We start from the raw sequence: 19,021 nt of genomic DNA on the forward strand, positions 1-19,021 counted from the left end.
CAGGAAGCACCTTTTTCCCCACCAATAAAAATACACACATCATGTACATCCCACATGGAACATTTTTCTGACTTATATACCAAATTAAGCATATTTGACACCAATGAGATGGAAACGGTGCACACAACTTCACCAAACTAAATCTCACTAACAGAACACAGATCTTACTTAACATTTAACTATGCATGTCATAATTACTTCAAACAGCATTACTACAATGCAATATTTATAATTGTTGACAAAATCCTGATCTGAAGCAAAAAAATAACTAAATCTCCAATAATAGTAAAATGAGACACAAAGCTGGCAGATAAGAGAAATGAAAAAATCACATTGGTGTAGTCAGAGCATCTCTTCCAGAGGTTAGCTTAAAACAGTTTGTTGAGGCAAAGTAACTTTACTTTCCAACTTCCTGACCCAGGAGTGTTTCACATGGATGAGGAAAAAAGAAAAATATGGCATTTTCTAGCACCCTCAGCTTCATAAGCACACAATTTATCAAAATTAATATCAATTATCATTGGTTTTGCTACCAAAGCCGAATAGGAATTGTTCTGGTGTTTAAGTGCCTCTTTTTAAAGAATTGGAAGTAAAGGGGGTAAAAACAATAAAAAAAACTTCACTGGGACAAATTGTTGTATCATCTATTAGTCACTTGCTTCCAATTAAGGCCACAAGGGCATCAATACATGGCATGGTTCTCTTACCAAGTTGATTTAAACATAAATGAAAATCTGAGACATCTACATAGTTAGCTACTCAAATTCACCAGAGAAAAGGCACTGCCCAAATCTGAACTCTTAACTTCCCTGCTTTATGTGTGCACAGAGAAAATAAGGAGAGGAGGACTCAAAAGATTGGATCAAGAATAGTTTCAAGATTAGAAGTGACCTTTGTTTCAATAAGGTCAACTGGTATAAATATATACAAAATCCAAACTATCGGAATAAAAATAACCACATGACATTATTGAAACAAAAGAAATAGACTGGTAAACAAGACTTATTGCGGGAAAGCAATGAACTGGGCAGGATTGCGGGAAAGCAATGAACTGGGCAGGCAAATCAGATTCTATTCATATATGCGCACTGGAATAGCATTTATCGTCAGTTAAGCTTATGTAATAATATTGCCGCAACGAACTCTAATATGTCTAATGCTTAAGCTCAGTCCAGCAACCTTTAGAAAAAAAATCACATTTAAATTCAAAGTTGGAATGATACAAACAAAAGAATGATAAGGAATCTCTGGGATAGTTTTCCAACTTTCTGTCATCCTTTTGAAGTATGGACAAAAACTTGCTGTTCAGGTCTCACTGTTCCTGTGCTCGCTTGTTGAATTGCTCATGATTAACATTTTATTAGCTTCATCCAAGGAAAGTTTAAAACGTTCTCAGGTAGAATAATATCTTTTAAGTGGTATAAATAAATAGCATAAAGAAAGTTAGGACTGCCATTAATGCTATTTCTAAATAAAAGCGCAATAGTTTAAATTTCTAACAGCATCTGACCTATTTGTATAGAAAGAATTATGTATGAAATTCCTCAATACAGCAAACAGATGACAACAAGACGACTGTACTTACCTGCATACATATGGTAAGTAAGCCGTTCGATCAGTTTTATAACAGTTCCAGCTTTGATAATGGGAATTCCCGATTTAGATTGCACATTCTCCTCAAACACAATGTTCTCCTCAGAGTCTGGCTCAGCAAACCTGTATACTTCAGGATTTGGGAGCCTAAGTGGCTCCTCTTTTTCCTCCTGTAGCATAGTGGTATCCAACATTCTCTCCAGTGTACTACGATATTGTAAAGAGATTAAAGCCGCCATCCAATTATTCTTTTCTTCTGCTGATTTAGCAGCAAAAATTACACTGTTTTCATCCTTCAAGATAACTTCAAAAGCGTGCTTGTATTCATTAGTGTCATCTTTGTCATTGATCTGTACCTTACGCATGAAAAACTTCTCTTTGAGACGATATTCTGCATAGCTTCCACCAGGCAATCTAGGCTGACCATGATTTGATTTACAGCAAATCATCAAGCCATCAAATAGGAATATGTGCCTTTCATGTTTTGCACCCACCCTCGTGAGTGTGCCTTCCATTATAAATTCATTACAGCACTGTCCAATGTCCTTGCCCTCCCAACCATCAATGTTTTTCTGGATCTCATTCATTTTCTTAATTGTCAGGTGTTTGCTTTTCATTTGTTGATTATAAAACCGACAGGCAGACTCACTGGAAAAGAAAATAAATGAACAAGTTTCAATCTGTTGAAATGGATGAACTCAAATATCCATGCATTGGTGCAAACAATTCCAATGATCTATGAATACTACCAACTTTTTTTACAATGCAGTTACAAAATAGGAACAAATATTTTAACAGATAAAATATATTATGAAAATTGGATGTTCTGTTAACATTATATATTTCATTAAGTTTGAATATACTCTATTTCCTTTTGTGCAACCGTCTAGCATATCTCATCCTTTAACCAGAAGAATCCAAGGCACAAACTTCTCTTGTGCTATTGTTAGCAAGCTCAGGATTGGTCAATATAAAGCATATGTCTGCACTGGTGGGCCAGTCCTGCTGTTTTTCCTTTTCTTTCGGGAAGTCACACTTTTCTGCATATAGAAGTATTCCATTGATCAGCCCAAATTAAAAAGCAAAATCACTAACTGTGGGTCAGCTTGGAATTTAAGTTTTGGCTCTCTGCCTGAAAGATCACTGGTGAACAACTGGAACTGGTCAATTATTCAATTTGTTCTATTTAATGTAGTCGTAATTTGTTGAACTTAGTGAGCAGAACAACTCTATTCACTTTTGTCTCATCAAAAAGGAAAGCAAAAAACACAACTCAACAAATAGGTACATGCATCCACCTATTTTTTTTAGCAGTAGCTAGTGCAGCAACGTGGAACCTTTGGTTGAGCATTGCCTTTAATTTTTATAAACAAAATAATACAGCTTGTTTCTCTTAAAACAAAGCTTTTTAAGCAATTCCTTTTAAAGTGTACATTGCTTACCATCTGATGCTCAGCAAAGTCGTCATGCTCATAATCAGGATGCTGCTCAGTTTTAAGCTTCAGTTGTACAAGGAACTTAAGAGCATATAATGCTTCGAACAAAAACAAGCTTCTTGCACCTGACATCACTTCCTGTGCAAAAAGCAGCCCTACCACTAAAGCCGTCCACTGTTGTTCTTTGCTAACACTAAGAGGAAATGGGAACAACGGGAACTTACAGATGTGGTCAATCAGGAAAAATGCAGGGATGAATGGAAATTGCTTACCTCAGCCTTCTTTTTGCAAGTGATTTTGAACAAATCCTTTCCATACTGCTCTGGAGGTTAAGAAGAGCGGTTATGGCTTGTTTTAAGCATTCTTTGTCTTCTTCATCTTCACTTTTTTCTTCTAATTGCTGTTGTTATAAGGCGGGGAAAGAATAAATATGTTTTAAGTAGTTTATAGCCTTTAGAGGGCTGCATATAAATTAGATACGAACAGATATTCAGGGTTTACCAAGATATTAACATTTTTGATTGTTTTTCCTCCAACAATTAGTAACAGGATTATAATCTCTAATACACAACAGTGTTGAATTTAAACCAATTATTTATAGAATTTATGAAGAATACAATATGAATGGCCAATCTTTATTCCACCTTGATGATAATAACAGCTTGCAGCATAAAGATAAGCTCAAAGTGAGCTATGGCAGAGCCCCTACAATAAACAGGAATAGAAAGACAATATATCAGCTCTGCAGTGCTTCTTTTACTGTAATAACAGGCTTCCCTTTTTTTAAACTTAAGCAACTGGGTTCAATAAGGCACCAGAACATGTTATGCTTGAAGCCAAGACACACCAGAAAACTGGCTATTGTTTCTATAACAATGAGACTGTGGTAGTTAATATGTAAATAAAAATCAGATTCACGTATATCCGTCAGCTATAGATTGACAACCCTTAAGCACTAGCGAATCCAGTGAACTTGCTAGTGGAAAATAAATACATTGATTTTTTTCTCTTTCAGTTAAATACTGCATTTTCTTTTAAAACCGACCCAAGACACATACATCATAAATTTGATACATAAATAAGTATTTACCTTGCTTTAGAATAATTTTTTCATTTTCCCATTCTGATTTTTCCTTTTCTATTTTCAGTCTTTTATTAGTTTTGTCTTTTTGTTTTTGCACACTATTTCTTATTTTATCACTGTTTTACATCTATATATTAAAATCTGTCCATGCACAACTTGAGTTCCAGTATTTATGCTCATCAATTATTTTGTAATATTGATTAAATTAATCCATTAAATTGCCTTTTGCATCTTTTAATGCAGATCATGAAAGATTTAACTAGATGCTCGAGGCTCGTTTTGAACTTTAGGCTTTTGTTTAGAATTGTGATTTTCTCAGGTCAATGCAGATTGTTAAGTCTGAACATGTCTGGTGTATTTAATTTTCCATGATACATCAGTAATCGTTAGCAGAACTGAGGCAATATTTTTCTTTAGTTGCTAGCAGTTTGTTTTCGGTTACCTTTCAAACTTATTCAAAGAAAAGAGAGCAACCAGAGTGACTGAGGGATTATAAGAGGTGTTTATGTAAATTGGGCATATTCTCTAGAAAAGAGATTAAGAGATTATCTGATTGTTGTTCTTGGTATTCTAAAGTGATTGGCAGTATATATCATGGCAAGTTATTTCACTTTGTCCATAATGGTAAAGGACACAACCTGAGCTCAACAGATGGGAGACATATTCAAAACTAGTTTACAGAAACAATATTTCAGTGACAAGTGGTCACTCTATGGAGACAGCCTAGGGGGATCGTGGAAAGCAGTTAGTATTGATTCATTCAAGTGCAAATTTAATTTCTTACAGAAAATAACATTTTAGGTTACCATATAGGAGTAATTTGAGACATGATAAGTGTAGCATGCTTGGGAGGAAAATGGTGACTTTGGATCTATTGTTCTGAAAGGGGTCCACCACTGGGTGAGCTTTAGAAAGCACATTAAACTGAAAGAAAGACAATTTCTTTCATACATAAGTTTAATTGAATTTTCAAATAAAAGGTAAATTTTGAAGCAAACTTTGAATGCTTTAATGCTCGCAGCATTGAGTGGGAGCAAGAAGGAGCGTGTCTCTCCTCATACAAATTAAATTCTTTAAAGCACAATTAAGCTGAATTCTGAAACCAAACAAAATCTCTGAATAGGGAGATTTGAGAAATAAACATGGTGAATGACAATGTGATTTGAATTTGGATTTAAAAAACAAATACCACTTTTTTTGGGAATTCAGATGTGCACCCACTCTTTACACAAAGGATTCTTGCACTTTCCTAATAAGCGTTTACAACATGGTATGATGGCACAACATGGTATGTAATTTGAAGCTAAACCAAAGATTACTTTGTGCTATACTGACAGTTTTTGCAATTGGTTATCAGCATTTCCGCTGTCTATCCAAAAACAGATCTAACTAAAATTATTGAAACTTCAATGCAGAAATATTTACATTAGTAGAAATTTTTGGATGCACTTTAAAGTTGCCCTTGAAGTTGCCCATGGTCACCTGATGAATCCAATATAAAATTAAAACCAGAGCCACAATTCCTAAGTAATACGCAGAACTCCCTCTGTATGTTCATATGCATAAAATGAAAGAATTGCTAAACCTTGATATCAGTAACAAAGCAGATTCAATCGTGACTTCAATGAAGGTGAACACTTAGAGGCAATGGCCTAAGAAGGTAGAATTTCAGACAAATCTTAACATGAATACAAGGAGACCTGATTGGAAGAGGGCAGATTTCAGGAAGATAAATAGTGAAGTAATGAGGTAAAGTGGAAAGAAAAATTGGCACACAGGACCGTTGGTTAACAATGAGATGTTTTTAAAAAGGAGGCTGCAGTGGTGCAGAATAAATAGATGTAATTAAAAATAATGACAAAATATAAATAGAGATGTTAGACTCAAAGGAACTCAAATAAAAACGAAAGGATGCATATGGTTTTAAGTACGATTAAAATGATAAAAACAAATGACCAAGTAAGTAAATGTTGAGAGAGATTAGGAAAGCCAAAAGTGAGTGAAGGGAGAATCTCAAATGGTATTTAAAGTGAAGTATTCAACAAACACGTTAGTAAAAACAGAAGTAAAAAATGGCAGATAAGCCACCAGGATTGGATAGGAAGTTAGATAAACATAGGATAAACAACAATTTGTTTTTATAAAACATCCTTAACATAGTGGAAAGGTCCCAGGTTGCTTCATAGCAGGACGAGAAGTCAATGTAACTTCCATTTTCTAATAAAAACAAAGCTAACCAAGGCAAATTAACATCTGCATTGGAGAAAATTTTGGAATCTTGAATTAGTAATGAAATTACTAGATTATCTAGAAAAAAAATAATTACAAGTAACCACAGATTTTAGAAAGGAATATCATGCTCAACAAACCTAATAGGGTTCTTTTGAGATGAGACAGGTTATTGTGGATTTGGAAAATCTACATGGAATTTCAGAAAATCTTTGTCAAGGTACCACACAGGAGAATATCAGAGAAGATTAAGGAGCGAGGGAGTAACAGCAGTTTCTCAGTGGTCAGATGCAAGTAGTGGTGTCCCACAAGATTCAGTTCAGGTAGATACCAGTTCTGGGGTTTCTCTACTGTATCATGCTAAATTCTGCACTATAGATGGCCCATGTATCTGAACATATTTGCTATCTCTCATGTTAAGATGTGCAACAAGGGCATCAATTACAGTGTATGGTTCATCATTTTCTTTTTCAAGCTGTGGCAATGTGGAATGTTGTCGCTCCATCTATTGTATGTTTTTTTTGGCATTGTTCATATATTGTGCAGTAGTGGGAAGGTGGTATCTTGAAATAAAGGCCATTTTTGCCTGTATTTTTCCTTGGCAAATGCATTGTCACAATGAGACCTAGCTGTGTGTGAACATCTGGAAATAGGAAGAATATGACAGATTCTTTTGTATTAAGTTTAGCAGTACATGGTTCAACTAGTACATGATTAGGTTTAAATGATCAACGATTTGTGGCTGTAACCTGCTCGCTCTGCGAGAAAAATAATTTAGTCACATTTGTTACTTGATGCTGCATGTCACAACAGTATTTTAATGTTTATATATTTTGTAGCTTATTATTCAGCTATGATTTGTGTTTTAAATCAATACAATAATTCCTATTCATACCTTCAGAAGTTCAAAATAATGCAGGCAATGGTAAACAGGTGCCAGTAACAGTCTGGGAAGAACATACTGCACAGCTTCTTTGAAACCTTCACCTATTGACTGAAATTAAATGCATCAATCAGTTTCGTAAAATCTAGGTTACATTTTAATTGCTGTGCAAGCGGCAGAATTATGTTGTTCACATTTGTGAAATGCTCACCTGTAAGTAGAATGCAGCACCTGGCTTAGATAGAAGGCTGAGAAAATGATCATGAAAGCCAGGCCGTAGTATGTCCTGTGCATAGTTTTCATATGGATCAAATGCTAACTCCTGAAAAAATGTCAAATATAGCTGCCTGTCAATACATCAGGAAATAAATCAATTTATGCACTAATCATGCAAAATATACAGCAAAGAGTGGGTATTCTTTAATTTTGAGTCAGACAAAACATTTGCAAACAGAAGAAATCAGTCAAATTGAAGGGCAGCTTTAAGATGATAAATCCAGAAACTGGTATTTTATGAAAGTATGGGGATTACCCCATGTAGCTGCCCTTCAGTTTATTTTAGTGAAAGCTTTTAAAATAGCTCAGGAATCTAAAGACAACCTCATAGAATCAACCACTTTAAGTGCTTAATTTTTTTTTAAACAAAACAATATTCCAATACAAGTAAAATTGCAAAATATTCCAGACACTTGCTTTCAAAGGGTGATATTACAGGTGGAAACACTTGCACTAAGTAAACAATTTAATGTTATAAGACATCAAAATATGCCTCAGAAGGGATAGTGAACATTAGAGAAGTTAAGGACAGTGATCAAAGGAATGGTCAAAGAGGATTTTGAAAGTGGATAACTACATAGCAAAGGACAGAAGATAGGAAAAAAATTCCAGTGTGAAGTAATATGATGGCTGAAAGTTCTAGCATTAATGCTAGATTAGAGACAAGAGGGGATGGACAGTTTACCAGATTCTGAAGAAGAGGTATAAACTGAAATAAAGGACAGAGAAGGTTGCAGAAATTGGAAAAACAAAACAATGGAGGAATTTATAAACAATGTTGAGAATTATAACACACAGGAGATCAGTAAGGATAAGGTTAATAGATGAGCAGAATTATTGTGAAGTAGGGCACAGGGAATAGGGTTCTGAACAAATCATGTCGGAGGAAAACATCGCTCAGAACAAGCACTATAAATTTCAAGTGCTGTAAGAGATTCAGCTGTGGCTTTGCAACAGTAAACCGGGTTCAAGTACAAGTACATGTGCAAGAGTTGTAATGGAATACAAGCGGTACAGCAAGAAGGTATTTTATAGACTTTTGAGGTCGACAAAAGAAAACACCCTATATTAGCAGCCTTTTCCATTAAAGCAAAGGCACAGCAATTCTATTTGTATGAACTAAAATGGCCATGTTAATTTAAGGACAGCATCAACTGGTTTCATGACTTCCTCTTTAAAGGTGATATGAATCCCGAGATCTTGGATATATTAAGGTGTGGGCATGGAACCCCAGACAGACTCAGTCTGAAATTCAGCAGGAGGCACCTCAAGCCATGCTGCATATTTTTGCAAGTAATACTGTTTTAACACTAAATGGGAAGTAATAGAGCCAAATCAGTTAGTACCAAGGCAGAAATGCTTTAAGAGCAAAAATGAATAGCATGGCACAAATAAGTGATTCTACGGCTAATAAAGAACAAACCGTGATCTAAAATAGTTGACATCAGCAACATGCCCAGACTGCAACTTGTACAATAATGGTCTTTAATTGCATCAAAATACCAAAAAGCCTGCAGAATTACAGCACAGTAGGTGCAATTCCATTGCCAACAAAATCAAACTGATGTCTTGCAGGTTTGGCATTGTTCATATATTGTGTAGTAGTGGGAAGATGGTATCTTGAATAAAGGCCATTTTTGTCTGTATTTTTCCTTGGCAAATGCATTGTCACAATGAGAACTAGCTGTGTGTGACCATCTGGAAATAGGAAGAATATGACAGATTCTTTTGAATTAAGTTTAGCGATGCGTGGTTCAACTAGTACATGATTAGGTTTAAATGATCAACGATTTGTGGCTGTATCTTGCTCCCTCTGCAGATATAAACAAAAGCAACGAATAGTGTGACATTCCAAGACAACAATCAAAGAGCATGATATTCATGCATTTGAAGAGTGAATATGCAAGTCTGTGAAGCATGATGTTCCAGAACTTCATGAAAAACCAGGAAAAGAGATTGACATCAACCATTTTGGATCACAGTTGGTTCTGAATTCAGATTTGGAAGCAGCCCTAGTCACTCTGCAGGAAGAAGTGCTATCCCAGAAGTCTTAGTCACATGCATTTGGAATTCCACTGCAAGTGGATGTGTGTGGTAACCTTGCTGCATTGATTTTATAATTTCAAATCTATTTTGGACTGTTGCTTTAATGGGTGTGTATAGTTGGGAAACTACTTAATTAAGAATTCTGGAAACTGTATAACTGTAATCTTGTGTGCGCTTATTGTTTTTTTTTCCTTTTGTGAATAAATGTTTTAATTTTTAAAATCACTAAAGGTGTTAGTGGAATTCAGTGCCCAAGTCTTGTCGTAATAAATAAAAATTGCAAAACCGATGTGGTAGGGTGGCCAAGTTTCCCTTGTGGATTTGGTCTGCCTGACGCATGCCACCTGCCATCTGCCATATCATAATACTTGCAACAAGATGCAACATGGCTTGAGATGCCTCTTGCTGAATTTCAGACTGAGTCTGTCTTGGGTTCCGTGCCCACACCTTAATGTATCCAAGATCTTGGGATTCATATCATCCTTAAAGGGGAAGTCATGAAACCAGTTGATGCTGCCCTTAAATTAACATGATCGTTTTAGTTCGTACAAATAGAAATACTGTGGCTTTGCTTTAATGGAAAAGGTTGCTATATGCCTCTGATGAAACATTGAAGTGAGGCAGGAGTTCCAAGGCTCACAAAGAACCCAGATGAAGGCTACGCTAATATCACTGCTACATAGTTTTGGGCCCCAGGAAGATAAGGTAATTCAGGCATTAGAAGGTATTTCATTGCACAATAAAAGGAGTATACTATGCAATACTATACCACCGGACATTTTTTTTCCAATATACTTTATTCATAAAATTTGTAAAAGTGCATTACATAATAGTTCAAATTTGACAATAAAGGAAGTATAATACAGTTCAATTTCTTTCAATACATGATGCATATCCCTATACTTCCAATTACAGGTCACATTTGCAATATAGACATAAAATCACATCAAACATTCTCTGGTACATACAGCCCTAGGGGTTTAATGTGGGTTTCAGCTCCTGTACAAACTCTGACAGGAGGGCCTTAGACTGTGGCCTTTCCCCACTAAATCTTTACACCAGCTACTCCAAACATTAATGCGTCCCTCAGCATGTAGTCCTAGAACTTGGAATGTGCCAGTCTGCAAGACTCAGTTGTGGACAGCTCTTTGCATTGGAAGACCAACAAGTTTTGGGCTAACTAAAGAGCATCTTTCACCAAGTTGATGGCTCTCTAGCAGTTGCTGATGTTCATCTCAGTGCGAATCCCTGGGAACAATTTTTCGGGCATTTCCTGTGTTACAGAGTTGCATAGATGAACTATGACCAAAACCAATGCATCTCTTTCCAGACCTTTTGTGCAAAGGCATATTTCAGAAGGAGGTGGGCGCAGATCTCCTCCCCATCACAGATGCCTCGAGGCAAGTGTGCAGTGATACTGAAACTCCAAGTGCACATGAAGGATGTGACGGGCGGGGGATGGGGGGGAGACAACTCTCCTCACCATCAGCCAAGTTGCATCTTAGTGCTACTTTGAATGCTCTGGCAATGAGGCATTCTGTCAAATGACTTTAGCCTGCTCAGGGAACCATTTGATAGGATCCACCATCTCCTTTTCTTGTAGGCCTTCGAGGACGTTGTGTGTGGATCACTGCCTGAGGGATGAGTGGTTAAAAGTGTTTTTTTGCACAAAGTTTTCCACGAGGGACAGGTAGCACACCACAGTCCTACTGAATAGAGCGTCTGCGGCAACATGACCAGAACTGTTCTTCGCAACACCAGAGACAGGTAGAACCTCAGCATGCAGTAGCACTTGGTGTTTGTGTACAAAAGGTCTAGGCACAGCTTAATACAACCGCACTTAAGGGTGGCCATCAGAATTTATTTATTCAGCATGCTAGTCACAGAGCCAAACAACAGCTTAGGCTGTGGATAGATAAAGTTCTTTAATCCCACCTTCAAGTTTAGTCAGCAGACATTCCTTGACAATAAGAGTCATTCTTTGCAGTGCACCACAGCTGAAGCCTGGATGGTCTTGGTGACCCCATTGATATTAGGTGGCTGCACAGAGGCCTCGTCAGTTTGTAAACACTTTAAAAGGGCCCACTCGACATGGGAGAACAAAGCCAGGTGGACAAGCAGTGGGGTCTATGATGAGAAAGTGGTTTCTGGTGGATGTTTTCCCCTGCCGATCCTCCTGCCATAGCTGTTACTCCTCGACATGGTGGGTTTAACCATATGGGGTGGCATGAGGGAAGGCTTACTGCTGGTGGGTTAAGGAGGTCATTGAATAAGGGCAGACTTGGATTGGAGTAGACCTTCTCCAGTAGCTTAAACAAAAACAAAAATACCTGGAAAAACTCAGCAGGTCTGGCAGTATTTGCAGAGAGGAACACAGTTAACGTTTCGAGTCCGAATGACCCTTCAACAGGACTAAGTAAAAATAGAAGAGAGGAGAAATATAATTCTCCTCTATGTTTACTTATTTCTTTTGAAGGGTCATTCGGACTCGAAAAGTTAACTGTGCTCCTATCCGCAGATGCTGCCAGACTGCTGAGTTTTGCCAGGTATTTTTGTTTTTGTTTTAGATTTCCAGCATCCGCAGTTTTTTGCTTTTTTTCTCCAGTAGCTTGCTTGTTGCACTTACCCTCCTGATGTGGGGAAAGGGAGGGCTGGGGGCGATGTTGCTCAGGACTGGGAGCCAGGGGAGCTGAGTTGGTTGAAGAGTAACTGCAATAATATGCATTGTTGAGTTCAGTTTCAGATCGATAAGTTTGGTATGGGCAGATTGGTACCATACTGGGGCACAGTATTTTGCAGCTGAGTACGTGATGGCAATAGCATAAGTCCTTAGGGTCTTGGTCTATGGCCCCCATGAGTTATAGAGAAGTTTACTGAGGAGGTTGTTGCATGTTTTAATTTTTTCTACAGTCCCGATGAGGTGCTGTATGTATGTGAGGGTTTTTCTGTCAAGAGAGACACAAGATAAACAGGATGAGGATTGTGCTTCAGTTTCTGGCCATCCAGGGTGATGTTCATTTTCCAGCTAGCACTGGCACTGTGAATGTGGACTGTTTTAGATACAGTTTTCCTGGTGCTCAGTTTTAGGTGCCATGTCTTGAGGTGTCAGAGAGATTTGCAATATCATTGTTTAATCACCACACAGACTGTGGCTACCAAGAGCTTAATGCAGATAGTGAAAAGCTTGCAAACTGGACCTCAGAGCACAATCTTGCTCTCATCCATGATCCCAAACAGCCTGGATCTCTCCACTTTACTAAGTGGAAACGCGAAACAACTTTCTTAATTTGTGTTGGTCAGTTCAGTACACAACAATCCACTCTGATCCACATTGGACTTTAACTACTGACTGGCACTAGCGAAAAGCCAATTGGGGTGGGTGGGAATACAGCAAGATACTGGAACAAAATGTTATAGGACAAATCCAACCAGGGCAATTACCACCATATCAGTCTACTTCAATCATCAGTAAAGCGACAGAAGGGATCATCAACAGTTCTATCAAGCAGCACTTGCTTAGCAAAAACCTGCCCACTGCTCAGTTTGGGTTCCTCCAGGATCGATCAGCTCCTGACCTCAATGCAGCCTTGATTCAAAATTGGACAAAAGAGCTAAACTCCAAAGGTGAGGAGAGAGTGACTGCCCTTGACAGCAAGGCAGCATTTGACGGAGTGTGGCATCAATAAGACTTAGCAAAACTGGAGTCAATGGGAATGAGGGGGGAAACTCTCCGCCGGTTGGAGTTATTACTAGCACAAAGGAAGATAGTCATAGTGGTTGGAGATCAATCATCTTAGTTCCAGGATATCACTGCAGTAGTTCCTCAGGGTAGTGTCCTAGGCCCAACTACTTTCAGCTGCTTCATCAATGACCTTCCCTCCATCATAAGGTCAGAAGTGAGGATGTTGTCTGATGATCGCACAATGTTCAGCACCATTCACGACTCCTCAGGTACTGAAACAGCCCATGTCCAAGTGCAGCACAATATCCAGGCTTGGGCTGACAAGCGGCAAGTAACATTTGCATCACACAAGTGCCAGGCAATGACCATCTCCAACAGGAGAGAATCTAACCATCACCCCTTGACATGCAATGACATTACCATCGCTGAATCCCCCACTATCAACATCCTAGAGGTTACCATTGACCAGAAACTGAACTAAACTAGCCATATAAATACCGTGGCTACAAGAGCAGGGCAGACACTCAGAATCCTGCGGCAAGTAATTCACCTGACTCCCCAAAGCCTGTCCACCGTCTACAAGGCACAGGAGTGTGATGGAATACTCTCCACTTACCTAGACAGTGCAGCTCCAACAACAGTCAAGAAGCTGGACACCATCCAGGACAAAGCAGCCTGCTTGATTGGCACCCCATCCACAAACATTCACTCCCTCCACCAATGATGCTCAGTGGCAGCAGTGTGTACCATCTGCAACATGCACTGCAGGAACTCACCAAGGCTCCTTAGACAGCACCATCCAACCCCACGACCACTACCATCTAGGAGAACAAGGGCAGCAGACACAAGGGAACACCACCACCTAGAAGTTCCCTTCCAAGCCACTCAACATTCTGACTTGGGAATATATCGCCGTTCCTTCACCCTCGCTGGGTCAAGATCCTGGAACTCCCTCCAAAACAGCACTGTGGATGTACCTAAACCATATGGACTACAGCTGTTCAAAAATGAAGTTCACCGCCACCTTCTCAAGAGCAATTTGGGATGGACAATAAATGCTGGCCTAGCCAGCGGCACCCACAGCCCATGAATGAATAAAATAAAACCAATACTAGCTCGAAATATCCGCGTAAAACTGGCATAAAGTCGCTTCTGCAGTGTCAGAGATATAATAATTCTTGATGTTATTGGAATTTATTGTAGAGTAATAGTGGGAAGAGTGTGTGTGTGAGAGAAACTTGCTTGGATTAAAGGCAGCTGGTATTTTATGTAAAAACGGTAAAAATGGCAGAAGTTTAGAATGTAAGGTGTGAAGGGACATTTGCATTTAAAATAAACCAGACCAGATTGTTTTCAAAGGAGGGGTGAAATGTGTCACCTAGCCAGGTGAAGTTTAGAAACAGTGTGTTTATTTTTCCCAAAGATTACTGGTAAAACTTAGTGCTATGAGAGGTTTTTATTATTGGGAAGATAAAGTCCAAAGACATAGTGAAACAATGGGAATTTGCCTTCAAAAGGGAAAATATGTATAAAGGAGCGAAAGTTGTGTGTAAGGGAAGGCAGTCTAAGATTCAACAAATGTGAAAAGCCCTCAGCATCTAGGCTTCAAACTGCTGCCTTCAGGGACTGAAGTTAAGAGAACTCGTTTTGAATTCAACTGTTTAGTGTTTTGTTTACTTTGCCAGGGTCTTTTAAAAGTAAGTTTCTTACTGTTGCCTTAACGAAAATCTAACTGGGAATCAGATTAAGTAAGGGATTTAGAAGTTATCATAGTAGTAATTTGTAGATCTATGTATGTATTTAAAGTCATTGCTTCTATTAATAAATGTTTAATCTAGTTTTGTAAAGACTGGGTGGTCTTATTATTACTGAATTCAGGGAATACATCTTGAGACTTATATAAATTGCAAAACAAGTTGTGGCAGTTGTTTCAAGCCATAACATAGCTGGGGGTTCTTTGCGGGATATATTTGAAATTCCTTGAGTGGTTTGGAGTTGTTGAATCTCAAGGTTATCAGTAAGAGAGGCACTTTGAGTTCAGTAGTTGGTGTGAGGCTTTTTTGAAGTGATGAGACTGCAATATGGCTTTGGCAGTTGCTAAAACTTGAGTGGAAGTCGAAGTTATAATTTTAGTTACCTTTTGTAAACCAGCCAAAGTTGAGTTAATGGGACTGGCAGATAAATTACAATTGGGGTTACCTGCAAGGGCTAAGAAAGCAGATGTAATTGAAGGTATAGCACAGCTTTTAAAGTTGGAAGTGATATCTGACACCAGTGAATCACAGCTGGAGGTAGTGACAAATGAAGAGGCTTGAAATTGAACAAGTAAAGGAACTGAGAAAACTTGAATTGTAGGCAAAGAAAAAAGAATTGGAAATTATAAACTTGGAACTAGAGGCAACAGAAAAAGAAAAGGAAGAGAGATTATTTCAAAAAGAAATGGAAATGTGAAAACTTGATCTCCCAGAGGGAGAAGTTAGCGATTGAAGAGAGAATTAAGGAAAGAGACAGAATACCAGCTCAAAAGGCTGCAAGTTTAAAAAAGGCATCGGATTCTAAGGAAACTTCTGATGATGTAAAAACCTTTAACTTAAAACCCAATGGGGAGATGTTTAAATTTGTACAAGCTTTTCTAAAATTTGAGGAAAGAGGTGTTGAAGCATTCTTTATTTCATTTGAGAAGATAGCTGGACAGATGAAATGGCCACAGGAAAACTGGATATTGTTGTTACAATTCAGGTTGGTGGGTAGAACACATGGGGTTTATGCTTCACTGTCAGAAGAAATGTCAGTGAATTATTTGGTTAAAAAAAGGCCATTTGGAGTGCATATGAGTTGGTTCCTGAGGCATACAGGCAGAAATTTAGGAATATGGGAAAACAGCCTGGGCAAACTTATATTGAGCCTGAAAGAGTAAAACAAAGTAATTTTGACCAGTGGATATGGGCGTTAAAGATAGAGACAACATATGCAGCTCTTACAGAAGTAATCCTTTTGGAAGAATTTAAAGATTCAAATCTTTTGGTAGTGAGAACTCATGTGGAGGAACAGAGGGTTCAAACAGTAAGACAAGCAGCAGAGACAGTTGATGATTGAGTTAGTTCATAGGAGCAAGCCTTTCTTCCATCACAATTTCAAATCGGAAAAGGATGGAAGGTGGGTAGTCAGGGAAGAGAAGGAGTAGGTGGAAATCTGAAACAAGGTCTTTCTCAGAATAAGAAAGGTGCTGAGGGTAGAAGTGACATTCTAAAATTGAGGTGTTTTAATTGTAATAAAGTTGGACACACAAAGTCAAAGTGCTGGAAATTGCAGGGAAAATCTGTTGGAATTATAGGGGTGCAAAAAAGTTCTGGAAGTAAGAGTACTGAGTACTGTGTAGAGGTAAAACAAGAAGAATCAGTGATAGTTAAAGAAGTGGGAATGTGTTCACAAATTAACCAAGGGAATTCTGATGAACAGATTGCAGAAGTGTTTAAAGATTGTGTGTGTCAAGGGAAAATCTTTCCATGTGTACAGGGTGGAGCAGGTAAAGATGTTAAAATTTTAATAGACACAGGGCTAGTGAATCCTTAATCTTGTGGGATTGAGATATTTATTGTTCAGGGGGAGTATTGCAGGAACAGATGATAATAAGTGGGGCTCATGGAGATGCTAAACCTATTCCCTTGTGGAAGGTAAATTTAAAGACTACAGGAAAACAGGCTAAGTGATTGTCGGAGTAGTGGAAAAATTGCCCATTGCAGGGGTTCAATTTATTCTGGGTAATGATATAGCTGGATCACAAATGTGGGTGATGCCTATGGTAGCTGGGCAACTTGTGCAGGTGTCTTCAACGGAAGTGTTGGAGAGAGAGCATCCTGGATTGTTTCCCGATTGTGAGATAAAGAGGTCACAGGCTCATTGGTTGAAACAAGACAACCAGAAAATTCAAAGACAGGGAGAAGGTGTGGAAATCCAATTAGCTGACACTGAGTTTGATAACAATGTGCAGGAAGTGATACCAGAAAACAATTCAGCTGAAGGGTTTAACTCAAGGCAGTTGGTGGAGTTACAGAAAAAGGATTTGCAAACACAACAATTATATCAAACAACTTACTCAGAAATAGAGGCAAAATGTATTCCAGAATGTTATTACCTTAAGGATAGATAATGTTTTAATGAGAAAATGGAGGCCTTATCATGTTGCAGCAAATGAAAGCTGGAGGGAGGTACATCAGATTATAATACCACTTAGATATAGGAATGAGATTTTGAGGATAGCTCATGAAATTGCAACGGGGGACCATTTAGGAATTAGAAAAACACAGGGTGGATATACAAAAACATTTTTATTGGCCTGGATTGCATAGGGAGGTAGTCAAATTCTGTAGAACATGTCATACATGTCAAGTGATAGGGAAACCACAAGCAGTGATTAAGCCAGCACTTTTAATTCCAATTCCAGCATTTGAAAAACCTTTCACCAGGATCACGATTGATTGTGTAGGACCCCTCCCTAAGACTAAAAGTGAAAATCAGTACTTGCTGACAATAATGGATATGTCTACCAGGTTTCCTAAGCAATACCTTTGAGATACATCACAACAAAGAGAATTTTGGAGGAGTTAACTGAATGTTTTTTTTTACAAGATATGTTTTACCTAAGGAAGTAAAATTTGAACCCTGGTCAGATTGTATGTCACATCTCTTTAAGAAAGTAATGAACAGTTTGGGAATAAAACAATTTAAGTCATCAGCTTATCAACCTGAGTCACAGGGGGCTTTGGAAAGATGGCATCAAACTCTAAAAACTATGATGAGAGCGTACAGCCAGGCTTACCCACAGGATTGAGATGGAGGAATTCCATTCCTATTATTTGCTATTAGAGACAGTCCTAATGCAATGACTGATTTTAGTCATTTCGAACTAGTCTAGGGTCATGAGGTAAGGGGCCCACTGAAATTGATTTATGAGAAATTGGTGGGTCAAAATTGAGAAATTGCTCTTCTGGATTAAATATCAAACTTCAGGGTGATTGGACAGAGCATGAGAGTTAGGGAACATTTAAAGATACCACAGCAAATGATGAAAGTGAAAGCAGATAGGAAAGCTACAGCTCAGAATTTTGTTGCTGGAGAGAAAGTGCTAGTTCTGTTACCAGTACTGGGTGACTCATTAAAGGCAAGGTGCAGTGGGCCTTACAGGATTCATAAGAAATGGAGTGAACTAAATTATTTAATAAATACTCCAGATAGAAAAAAAGCAGAGGGTGCGTCATGTAAATATGCTTAAAAAGTACTTTGTCAGGGGAGAGGACCAAAAGGAGGTGTTAGCAGTGGTAGACAATGAGAAAGAAGTAGAAATGCAGGATTCTGAAACTGATTTTCCTCCAGTCAAATTGGATAATGACAAGGTACTTAAAAATTTAAATGTAATACTGAATTACCTTATAGACAAGTGTAAAAGTGATTTAGCAAAGCTATTGCAGTCACACAAAGATATTTGTGGAAATAATCTGGGGAGGACAAATTTAGCTATACATGATTAATTTGTGGAAGTTTCATCTTCGCCAAGGCAACATCCTTATAGATTAAATCCGGCAAAGTTATTACAAGTACAGGGAAAAAATCACTTTCATGCTTCAAAATGATATCATTTGAGTCTAGTTGCAGGTACTGGAGTTCACCTATTGTACTGGCACCGAAACCCAGTGGAATACAAAGACTGTGTGTTGGACTATCGAAAGGTGAACGCGGTGACAAAAGCAAATTCACACCTTATACCACAGTTGGAAGATTGTGTTGAGAAAGTC

General features: G+C 38.1%; 1 protein-coding gene across 5 annotated transcripts in view; it reads right to left on the minus strand.

Moving 5' to 3' along the window:
- LOC121290818 (son of sevenless homolog 1) overlaps positions 1–19,021 on the minus strand; it is a 288,768-nt gene that overhangs the window by 64,884 nt on the left and 204,863 nt on the right. For all 5 annotated transcript variants that reach the window (XM_041211819.1, XM_041211791.1, XM_041211781.1 and 2 more), the window contains 4 exons: positions 7,437–7,547; positions 7,238–7,336; positions 3,302–3,429; positions 1,586–2,241 (listed from right to left, as the gene is read on the minus strand). In XM_041211819.1, the coding sequence (XP_041067753.1) occupies positions 1,586–2,241; positions 3,302–3,429; positions 7,238–7,336; positions 7,437–7,547 (994 nt within the window). The remainder of the gene's footprint in view (positions 1–1,585; positions 2,242–3,301; positions 3,430–7,237; positions 7,337–7,436; positions 7,548–19,021) is intronic.

This window comes from Carcharodon carcharias, chromosome 2, assembly GCF_017639515.1.
Source record: "Carcharodon carcharias isolate sCarCar2 chromosome 2, sCarCar2.pri, whole genome shotgun sequence".
Taxonomy (NCBI): domain Eukaryota; kingdom Metazoa; phylum Chordata; class Chondrichthyes; order Lamniformes; family Lamnidae; genus Carcharodon; species Carcharodon carcharias.